The sequence below is a fragment of the Pseudochaenichthys georgianus genome, chromosome 12, assembly GCF_902827115.2.
Source record: "Pseudochaenichthys georgianus chromosome 12, fPseGeo1.2, whole genome shotgun sequence".
Lineage (NCBI taxonomy): Eukaryota > Metazoa > Chordata > Actinopteri > Perciformes > Channichthyidae > Pseudochaenichthys > Pseudochaenichthys georgianus.
This window is the reverse complement of record NC_047514.1, coordinates 1,926,836-1,938,932: the sequence shown is the minus strand read 5'-3', so window position 1 is coordinate 1,938,932 and position 12,097 is coordinate 1,926,836. Positions and strand designations below refer to the sequence as shown.

Here is a 12,097-nt window from a genome sequence, read left to right as displayed (position 1 = left end):
GGAAAGCTCAAAAATACATCATAGACACATGTTGTAGTCTTATTACATATTAGAAACGGAGTTGGTGAAACTAAAACTGCGATATAATGTGGATGTAGCAATAATACATATGACTTATATTTTTTAAATGTCTCCAGTACCGATAAAAAGTCAGATAACGTCGGAGCTTAACGTTACCACTGTCTTTAATAATTCTGGCCCGGGGCCCATTTAACACCGGGGCTCGGTACCCATCCCTACATGGGGAGAGGCAGCATATTGCTCAGGACTGAATACAATGGAGGGTTCTCTTCTCAGCCTTATCACCCATAGGGGATGAAGAGGAGTAAGTAAATAAAGAGGCCGGCGCTCCAGGGTCTGGTTCTGCTGTGCGTTTTTGTGATGCAACGGTAAAACATTTCAGAATTCCTCCACGGGATGCCATTGTACATCACTCAACCCGCGAACAGAACATAGCTAGACCCGCAAATTTGCGGGCACAGCCAGCTGTAGCTACATGTGTGTATTTCGAGGGTTTCTGAATGTTTTGTGCGTGTGTGTTTATCATGGTGTTTATGTTGACAAGGAGGTTTAATAACTGTGTGCTACACAAAACGTGCAGTCGGTTTCATTTTCATCGCCGTTTGTAGTAGAGTTAGCAGGGTATTTTTATTTTAACTCGTCCCACAATTATTTTTGTATCCTCCCCGACACTATTTTTCTACGACGGGACGTCCTTATGCTCGAGCCCTGCCATGCACCATCACCCCCACCTACACAGCAGCCAGACCCACTGTCTTGGAAGACAGACAAAGACCCTGTCTTTACATTTATAATGAATAGTTGGTTGAGAAAGTTCTGATATTGTCAGGGTTCGTACAGTCATTAAAAACCTGGAAAAGTCATGGAATGCAATATGCAGCTCTGCACAGCAGACTTGTAGCACTAGCAGCAGTGGAGGTGGAGCATCAGCACCTGGAGAATACAGCAACAACAACAAGGATCCATTTGATGATAGGTAAATATTACAGTAATAGTGTACTTTCATTGTGTGGGTGAAACATAGTTGGAGAGAGAGAGAGGGGAGAAACATTCCACTTGAACTTTATATTTTAATGAACTTAGTAGTAAATATTGTCCTATATTTCTTTCCGATTTCACAGATGCCTGGGCCTAGCAGCAAGAACCTCCATCTGTGCCTGCACCCAGGTCAAGATCTACCGTGGCTCAAGGGCCTTCACCAGAGGACCAGCATCACTACAGCAGCCTCCACCTCCATCTGTGCCTGCCACAAGATTAAGATACACCTCGGTACAAAGGCCTCCACCACAGCCATCACGATCAACCCAGCCAGCAAAGAAGTCTCGCCTAGCACACCTCCCTCCCTCCGACACAGCCACCAGCAGCACATGCACCATCACCTACACAGTAGCCAGACCCACTGTCTTGGAAGACAGACAAAGACCATGGCACTGCTCCCCCTGTCTTTACATTTAGAATGAATAGTTGGTTGAGAAAGTTCCGATATTGTCAGGGTTCGTACGGTCATTAAAAACCTGGAAAAGTCATGGAATGTAATATTTTTCCCAATGTTTTGGAAAAGTCATGGAAATATAACTAAAGTTGCATCAAATATAATTGATATGTTATCTAATCGCCGAAATAGTAATACTATAATGATAATAAATACTGTATCGTATAATGAAATGTAAAATGGCAACTGTGGCAGTATTTCGCTGGTGAGAGATGTTTACAATCACGCCCTCTAGTCTATAGGAGCTACTATTTGATATAAAGATGCCAGGGAAGTGCAGTTTCAACAATGTATGGCTTCTAAAGAATAAGTACCAATTGTGGTTATCAAAAGACATTGACCCAAGACGTGCTAAATGCAAACTGTGTTGTAACATATTCAATATTTAGAATATGGGCGAGGCAGCGCATGCTACCCACATGAATGAGTAATTTTTTTCGTCGTGGAAAAGTCATTTAAAATCATTGGTGAAAAAGTATGAACCCTGTATTGTAAATATTGAGATGTTAGTTTCTTATGTTAACATAAATAGTTGGTTAAAAAAAAAAGTTGTAATGCTCAATTTGTATTTGTACACATCACATGAACCTCAGTATGGAATATGAAGTCATGGATCAGTCCTGATGTAACTTTTCTGTGGTGAAAGTAGAGTGATGGAACTATTTTACTCCAAATTCTAATTTACACATTTTCATTTTAGACATGAACAACACATTTATATAGGCCTATAGTGTAATTCATATATTTCACTACTTTTGTGAACCAAAAACGTTGGTAAACCAAATCTGAAACACCAAAATAAAATGGATGACATGAGTACATCTGTGTTTTCACAAGTTTTTAAGTTTTCCAAAAATCTGATTTCTAAGCTAAGTATCTCATAAGACAGTGCTCTAAGGTGAGTGACATTGCATTTCTAGCAAGACCAGAGACTGAACATTTTGATATGTTACACCATGCCATGTTATAAGAAGTACATTTAAAAGGTGATTTAAGGAGACAAATACCCTTCACTTCAGTAAAATAAGGTAAGGCGATTTTATTTTAAAAGACAATGAAGGCAGGTTATAGATTGATTGATATATTTATTATATTGAAAGCCAAATTAATACATAGTCCCCTGAAGCTGGAATAACGTACAATTTCCAGCCTCACAATGTCAGGAACTTTTCATCTACAGATTGCTTTGGTCTGGTTTTGCTCTTCACTGATTGGTTACTGAGACTTTGAACTTAAACGGACCTCCCCGTTTATAAAACGGACCTCCCCGTTTATTCGCGCGTAGTTTCGCGCGAATAAACGGACCTCCCCGTTAATCCGCGCGAAACTACGCGCGAATTGTGACGCAAAGGGCGTTCCATAAGCCGCATGGCGAGCCCTGGATGGAGGCGGGGAAGGAGTCGTCCGACTCCTGCCCCCCACTCGCCTCCATAAACAGGCTGTCCTGGATGGGCACCTGCCCACCCCAGACGTCTTGAGGACATGCGACCTGCTGGCTGAGAGCCGCGTCCGCGTGCTCTGGCCCCAGACAGGCTGCGCATATCGGATGCAAAACATAGCTCATAATGTAGCCTGTATTGCACGAAGGGCACATACGGACACACTCTTTATTGCTCATGCTGTTGCTTTCTCGTGCTTCAGTAAACTGCTGGTTGCTGAAGAAAAGAGGGAGCAGATTGCCGGACCACCTTCCTATTTATACCGGAAGGAGGCCCGAGGGTGGGGCCCACCTAGCGGGTGGGCGTGGACTACAAGTGTTTCAGTGCTGCGCGGGGGCGCAGAGGGATAACCCAATAGCGATAGCCTTAGAGGGCGAAGCCATATACGAAATAGAACAGCCCCTCCTTCTTCTTCCTGATATCAAACAAGGTCAGTCCTCTGAGTGCCGTGCCTCAGAGGGAGAATAACGCAGAAACTAATTCAACCGCACCAGGGAAAACTCTGCTGTTCCATCTGTCGGAAGATCCGGTGACTATTCCCTGTGGACACAGCTACTGTTTGAGCTGTATTAAAAACTACTGGGTGAATGTGAAGCTGCTTCGGAAGGAGGTGGAGGCCATCAATCTCTCTGCTGATCAACAATCTTCAGGAGAAGCTGCAGGAGGAGATCGCTGAGCTGGACCGACTTTCACACACAGAGGACCACACCCAGTTCCTGCAGAGTTACAGCAGGTTATCACGTCTGAGTGAAGCTACAGACTCCTCCAGCATCACGGCTCGTTCCCTGAAGTACACTGAGGACGTGACTGCAGCTGTGTCAGAGGTCAGAGATAAACTACAGGATATTGTTAGTGAGGAACGGGCCACGATGTCGATAACAGAGACTCCAGAGACAGAGCCCAAGAACAGGACTGAATTCCTCAAATATGCGTGTGATATCAGACTGGATCAGAACACAAGGAACAAACATATCAGCTCTCAGGCTTACATTGCAGGATTCAGCTTGAATACCGATGAATGGTGTGCTCACCCAGACAGTTTCTCTGACTGGGCTCAGGTTTTGTGTAGAGAGAGTCTGACTGGATGTTGTTACTGGGAGGTGGAGGTAAAAGTGAGTGTTTTGGTTGCTGTTGCATACAAGAGTATTAGCAGAAAAGGAGATGAAAGTTTTTTTGGAGACAATGAAAAGTCTTGGGCTTTGGAGTGTTCCAATGACGGTTATAAATTCAGACATAACGCAATCAGAACATCGATCTCAGGTCCTAAGCCCTCCAGAGTAGGAGTGTACCTGGATCACAGTGCAGGCGTTCTCTCCTTCTACAGCGTCTCTGAAACCATGACTCTCCTCCACAGAGTCCACACCACATTCACTGAGCCGCTCTGTCCTGGGTTTGGTCTGCATAGGGATGGAGCCTCTGTTGAAATCTGTAAAGATTTCAACACAGGAGACTCAAACCCATAGATGGGAAACACCACACGACAACTTTCCATTTTCTCAGATATATATTCTTTTTTTAGTCTGATGAAAGCTGGAGAACACCAGAAAAGATGAAGGGAAGGATGCAGCAGCAGAACCATGTGTGTTCATCTGTGCAGCCATGGTGAGTCTCACTGCTCACTGGAAGGGAGTTTTCCTCTTCTTTCTTTTATTTTACATTTATTTTATTATTCTCTAAGGTCAAATGTTAGATTACTAACCAAACAATTGCAAAAAAGGAAATATTGAAAATGTTATGAACACATATTTTAAAGAGTAAATACATTTCTGAAATACCCACAAATAACCCTGATAGTTTGGCGAGGGATGATGAAAACATATGATTTGGGATATTTCTTGTTCTTCATGTACTAAGATTTTATTATGAATGTGTTTTGTTATTGTGTAAATAACTGTGTTGTCTGAGGCGGTGTGAGACCATGTGTGAGACCTGATTTGTGAATAGAAGATCAGCAGTGTGGGATATCTTTGGTAATAAATAACTGACCTGAATACATCCAGTTTCCTAATAGATTGATATGGATTATTGAAACTGTAACGTGTTATTTTGATTTGTAAAGTCCTTCTGTTGAATGTTCATTTTTATTGTTGCTGTAATATTCTTGTTACTCTTTCTGTTCTTCTGCTCGTGCCTAATGCAGACCTAAATCCTCTTTATCATATCACATAATTAAAATCAATCATTAAATAAATAATAAAACGTTTTCTGAATGGATCAATATTTTGGGGTATTTTTTAACACTGATATCATTCATTTCTCAAACATCTTAACACTTCATATTATTTCTGTATTCAAGATTATTGGCCACCAACCCCCTAATTTACGTTGTACATTTGTATAGTAATACTAATAATATGATTAGTGATAATACAAGACAAAAAAACAAGGCGAGCCAGCAACCACCTTCTGTCAACATTTTTAAAATGGTGGTGGCGAAGTCGATAGGGACTTGGCTTGGCAACTGGAAGTTCAAGTCCCGGCAAGACCAAGGCACCGTTCCCCACACTGCTCCCCGGGCGCCTTTCAAAATGGCAGCTCACTGCTCCTAACACTAGGATGGGTCAAATGCAGAGAAACAATTTCCCCACGAGGGATTAATAAAAGTCCATCTTTTTTTCTTTTCTTTTTTTATCAAATGCAATGGAAATAAATCTGAGAGAATAGAAATATCAAAAATATGTGTTTGACTTAAGTGTATTGTGTAAGACAACAGAACAATATGACCTTTGAGAAGAAGAACATTTTTTTTTTTTAATGTGTAATGGTTGCTCGCACTCACCGTCCACACGTATTAATGAATCCCATTAGTATGATTTTATGAAAATATTTCAGATAAATAAAACTTTATACAATAAATGCATAACTGATAGGCCTTCACATATATCACTGTGCATATCAACATTAAAACATGTACACAAGTTTAAGAAAGCCCAAACAACTCAGTTAACACTTTGAAATGGTGATTTTATTTGATCCTTTTACAGCACTTCGTTCATATTACTGTATACACCGGAATAAGTTGTAAACTGCATGAAAAAACACCATGTGATCTTTGTTTGTCAGTCATTATCGGTTGTTTCTGTGAACAAGCATTGTGGCACAGCATTATCTCCTTTCCTTTCGTAAAGGATGATCCTGTGTTTCCTATAAAGGAGATTATAAAGGGAAACTGAACCTCATATCCTATCAACTAGAGGATTTAAACGGCTCTTATCATGGCTGCCACTTACTTAGTCTGAAAATACAGAAAACAAGGTGGGCCATGAGAAGATATTTGCTGAATTTGACAAATGGCGTATATTGGGTTAGAAATGCTGAGTAACACAAATAAGAATAATAGTTCCTGGAGGATTATAAACATTTCAAACTAACAGCACAGGCAGTATATGTTCTACATTGTTCACAGTTAGAAATAGCTAGTGGGAATGCTTTATGCTGAAAAGCTGACGCTAAACTGCTATGCTGAAATGTAATTTGTAAGAAGAAAGTGAAGAATTTAGATTGAAATGATACATGAACACTGGGGGCTTGAATGTGTGATGAGAGAAGAAAAAAAAGTAAAAAGGCTTGGAAAAGCAGCAGAATATTTTAACTGCAAACTTTTGAACTAACTTGATGGTGAATAATCTGTCGCTATGCCAACGGCATTTGATGACATCCCATAATACGCTTAGATGCGTTGATGGCTGCATCGTTACCAAACCTGTGAAGTTTTGGGCTGTTTGGAGCATTTTCACTGAAGTTATGAGAAAACCGTGTTTCATGGCGAGCATAGTGTTGCCATGGCAACGGCATTTGAAGAAATTTCCAAACGGTCCCGTAGATGTCTTCACGGCTGGACTGTTAGACATATGGTGAGATGTCAGATTTGACGTAGAGCTGTTGAGGCATGGAGAGAGGTGATATACAGGTGAAGATTGTGGGACGACCGGACCGTGTCCATTGTAGCTACAGCGACATCGTGTTTTATGGCGAGGGATGCGTTTCCATGGAAACAGCCTATGGTGAGATCTCAGATTTGGCGTAAAGCTGTTGAGGCATGGACCGGTGATATACAAGCGAAGTTTGGGAGACGATCGGACCGTGTCCATTGGAGTTGCAGCGACATTGTGTTTTATGGCGAGGGATGATATGATGACACCCCATAATTGAAGTAGAGCTGTTGAGGGCAGGACCATTAACCACTATCTGAAGTCTGCTGCTCTGAGCATGTCAGTTGGAGTTATGACATCATCGTGTTCCATGACACAGGTGTTTATATTTGAGCTAACGAAGTGTCCAGAGATCAAAGGTTTCCGTGGTGATCAAATAAATGTGGCAAAGGCTCAAATTTGTTTCACATTTGTAACAGGTTTGTTATTTGACCAAAAAATATGAAGAGTTGGAAGATTGAAAATGTTATTATTATTATTAGGATTATTTGTAGGTCATTGAAAAGTAGAATCATTTAGAAAGATGTGAACATTGAAGTTTCTATTTTAGAAAAGCTGACACTGTAGTGCATCGCTGGTTTTAAAAGTGATTTATAATAGTCATGTTTAAATATGTGCAATACTTAAAACGTTTATAAAGATCCTCTGAGTGTGTGTCATTAGTTAGCTGATAAAATGTTAGGGATAAATACCTTGACATATTGACTACAAGAGCTTGAATCAAACAAGCAACCTTGTATTTGAAAGATTAACTCACATAGCAACAGTTGCACGTGGTATATAAGTGGTGTGGCTGAGTACTTTAAAGGGTTCATGAATAGAAGGGACTTGAATGTGAAATAAGAACAAGAAAATAAAAGTCTAAATGCATGAAAAAGCAGCAGAATATTTGAACTGAAAACTTTAGAACTAAAAGCATACGTCACCAATAATGTCTAAAATATGTGAAACATGTTGAAGTCAGTATGAAGTCTCCATCAGACGGAAAATAATAGGCTGAGACAGTCTGTTAAACCACGTCCATTGACCACGTCATTAGTCTGCTGCTCTAACTATGTCAATTGGAGTTATGACATCATCGTGTTCCATGACACAGGTGTTTATATTTGAGCTAACGACGTGTCCAGAGATCAAAGGTTTCCATGGTGATCAGTGAGAGGAGAGCATTTTCATTGTTCTGAATGAGAGATAAAACTGTTACATGTGAACGTTTTGTTGAAGAACCGTAACAAATATCGGTGAAATTTCAAATGTCAAGGAACTTGAGCATCTGAAGTGTACTTTTTGTGTACTTTCGGGTTAATAATGTGGCCTTTTTGGCAGATTAACTAAAGGTGTGCGGCTGCTGTGGTGGCGAAAGGTGAGGCTGAACATACAATGGGGTTTAATGGAGACATGTTGAACGTTGTTGTCACTTCATGCCCTCAAGAGGCATTTTGTTTAATTATTTTGCTTAATTTTTTTTTATCTTTCAAGCTTCGATATGTTTTCCTACGCTTGTCATGAAAAATTATGTCTCAGGAATGTATCACCTCTTTGCCAAGGTCTGAACAATATCTCTAAAAGTAAGAATCAGATTAGCAGTTGAAGTTGCATGAAGATTGTTGAAGTCTGAAGAGTTAAAAGCATCAATCTGGTGCACTTTGAGAGCAAAATTAAGAGATCTATGGATACATCTCTCAACACCCATATGAAACAGAACTGTAAGCAGATGTTTCTTTATGGATATTTTACAAATCACTTAAACTGTATTCTTGTTTTGTCATAGTATTTCATAACTGTTTTTCATTTATTCTCTCTGGCTGTCCATCTCATTATGTTCACATAGAAACTATCTGTCAATAGGAATATCATTCAGAAGAATTATAATTTCATGCAAAAATCTGTCACAAAAAGAGATTGCACATTTAAATTCAGGTGTTGTTATGGCCACATCAGTGGCCAAACGGCCACATTTATTTACTGCTGCAAATACGTTCAAACATGCTGTAGACACGTAAAGCAGTGGCAACTATGCCACCATTTCAGCTGACTTTTTCTCAGAAATACTGTCCATAACATCCATATATTTCAGTGCTAGGTTGATGCTTAGCTAAGCTAACTATGAAACACTTTAACTGACAGGACTCAGGATCAACTGTGTACTGTAAGGTAGCTTCTAGCTAGAGAGCTTTCTTTGAAATCACCAGGTAACGCTAAAAAACATAACATTTAGATGACAAAGTGTTTATTTAATATATCTGGCTAGCTATAGCTACTTGCTAACGGTTTAGCTTACCCCCGCGATTCAAAGTAATGTCAAATTAGCTGTAATTTATGCTTTGCTTACATGTTCGCATAACTTTTAGTTTACTGACATTGACATAACTTGTTTGCCTGGCTCAAGTGGTGGCTCTGGGTTTGTTGTGTGAGCCACCACTTGAGAATTGTCATCTTTTTTAAGAATTGTTTTCTTATGTCCATCTTTAAAAACTTTGAGTTTGACTGATAGTTTATTTTAAACATTGTCACAGCTCACAGGATAGGTACCTGTCAGCTAATAAGACAGATGTTTATTTCCATTCAACTCTCTGGTTGGTCTGGTGTCTTGCCTCTGTTGCATTCACTGAACACGGGACATTACAATCCTGCCGGCCTCTCATGATAAGGTTCAGCCTGGTAAAGCACGGTTAATGCATTTTTTGCTAGGGGGCCCTTAGTGGCTGCGGGGTTTAATGGGTCGGGCCGGCTCTGATTGAATGAATAAATGTTTAACCAGGATCACCTCTTCTGTGAATGTTTTTTAAAATAATTCCTGCTTAAAAAGTCATATGAGCAGTTGTCTTAAAGTCATGATGTTACACAGTAAGTGCTGCTCCAGTGTTGGTTTGTGGTCCGCCATTAAAACCGAAAGAGGAAATCAATTTACATTTGGGATATTTTTTTAATAATGACATCCTTTTTTTTACCTTAAAACTTCACTGACCACAAAACTATTTCATATTATTTCATACACTGTATTATACATGATTAACTCCAACGCCCCCGTCGTATCTCTATAGGAGTCCTGTCCTCAATGTGTTCAGTCAGCTTTTAGTTTTGTATCATAAAAATAAAGCAACACTTTCTCAGAATAAAGCAAAACTATGAGTTTAAAAGAAAAAAAAACTGAGTCAAGCAAAATAAAATAAATTTCAAAAATAAAACTATAAGTTGCAAACAAATCATTTGTGTAATCATGTAAACTCTAAGTCTTTTTTCTTTGTTTTAACATAGGTTTTTGTTTGCAGTTCTTGTTTCTTCTTTCTCAATGATCAGACTTTTGCTCTCGCTGCAGCTCTCTCGTTTGCGCTCCCTCATTTTTTGTTTGAGATTTTGACACAAACCTCCCAGGTGGGCGGGACTTTCAGGGGTGCGTCCCCATTGGCTACTCAGTTTTTGAGTGACAGCCCAGTCCTCCAGCGATTGTACAGTGCAGGCAGCTGCGGTGCGGTAGCTAGCTGAGCGTGGACAGAAGACCCCCAGAAGAACCAGCATTTCAATTATTATAATACTACAAGTGAAATTATATGTAAGTATTGATCATTTGTGTTGTTTGTGCTATACGGTCTATTTCTTTATTGTGTTAAGTGAGAAGTAAAGCTGTGCTATGAAAGTTAGCTTGTACTACTTTCAGATCCATAACAATGCAAGCTAAGTAGCCTAACAGTTAGCTACATAGCTAGCAGTGAGTGAGCGTTCAGACACCGGCGCACACACTCAAACGGACTCGTGTGCCTGACTCTACCAACAGGTTTTCATGATTCTGTTTAGATATGCAAGTATAAGCCATGATAGCTTATTTTATTAACACGCTAATTTGATATGAAAATCAATGGAGGCTGACTTAACTTTGTAGGAAAACCTACCGTCCTTGAGCTGTGTTTTATTTGTTAACTTCATATTTTTCATTTCCTAAAACATTTATTTTCCTCTCATATTAACAGTGTGGATCATTGAGACAGCGTGGCGTCCAGGGTCTTATCCCGTTTCCCCACTTCCTCTGAGGGGACAGCACGGAGGGGGGGCATGAAGAAAGAACTGCACCAGCTTCATCCACGCTGGCGTTACTGTTATCACTGGCTCAGTGTCATTTCATTTGACCAAATGTCTTTACATATACATCATGTAATAGATTTTATTATTATCCACCTTTTTGTTTTATGTCCTTTTATTTAAAACATTCTTAGAGACTTCATCTTCTGGTTCAAATTTCAATAAATGTAATTTGTATAATCACTCTTTTGTCTTTATTCTACATAAAAATATTAGAGATTCCATTCAAATCTGTTGATTAGTCATATCTTCCTCAGGCTAGGAATAGTATGTCACATTTTTAATGCTAAATGTATATCATTTTCTCACAGGATATAGAATGAGACAACACCGGTTTTATCCATTGTGTATGAATGCTTCAGCTCTTCAGACCAACATAGTAAGATGTGATCATGTTCCTAATTGTGTTGACATGCAGCCTAGGTCTGGTCTGTTTAATAAAGCAAATCTGCCACTTTTATATTGCAGAATTTGTTCAATTAAAGCAGTCTTTAATTGTTTGTCCTAAACATAGCAATATATGCTTTTGAAATGTAACATGTCTTTGAAAAATAATAGTATACAGTTTATATTGTGTATCACCTTTAGCTTGAAAATACAGATGTGTTTTTTTAATCTATAAAATAAATAGACAGACACTTTATCAATCCCAAATTGGGAAATTATTTAACAGCAGCTGTGTGTTCAGGTATTAAAATATTTAAAGTTGGAATAAAGTATGAACTACACATCACAAGTATAATGCACAGCAATCCATAAAATAAGTCCGATATGTTCATGAAAACCTCCCAGGAGACACCAACACTAATGTGGCCGAGTGGACTCCGGAGTTTGCTGCATGAGTTGTACTGTCTGATCTGTGGTGTAGTGGTCTGTCACTCAAAAGCTGAGTAGCCAATAGGGACACACGCCTGAAAGTCCCGCCCACCTGGGATGTTTGTGTCAAAATCTCAAACGACAAATGAGGGAGCGCAAACGAGAGAGCTGCAGCGAGAGCAAAAGTCTAATCATTGAGAAAGAAGAAACAAGAACTGCAAACAAAAACCTATGTTAAAACAAAGAAAAAAGACTTATAGTTTACATGATTACACAAATGATTTGTTTGCAATTTATAGTTTTATTTTTGAAATTAATTTTAT

The 12,097-nt window shown here is 39.3% G+C and overlaps 1 protein-coding gene and 1 long non-coding RNA gene across 2 annotated transcripts; both read left to right on the top strand.

Moving 5' to 3' along the window:
- The first annotated feature begins 264 nt into the window (after positions 1–264).
- On the top strand, positions 265–2,332 carry LOC139434904 (uncharacterized). The gene is made up of 2 exons (XR_011644196.1): positions 265–997; positions 1,143–2,332. It is a non-coding gene; the product is annotated as an uncharacterized lncRNA (long non-coding RNA).
- Positions 2,333–3,545: 1,213 nt separating this feature from the next.
- LOC117456507 (stonustoxin subunit alpha-like) lies at positions 3,546–5,167 on the top strand (the record flags this gene model as incomplete). The annotated part of the gene is made up of 1 exon (XM_034096421.1): positions 3,546–5,167. A coding segment is annotated over one exon (870 nt), but the record flags the coding sequence as incomplete, so codon positions are not given.
- Between the last annotated feature and the right edge of the window lie 6,930 nt (positions 5,168–12,097).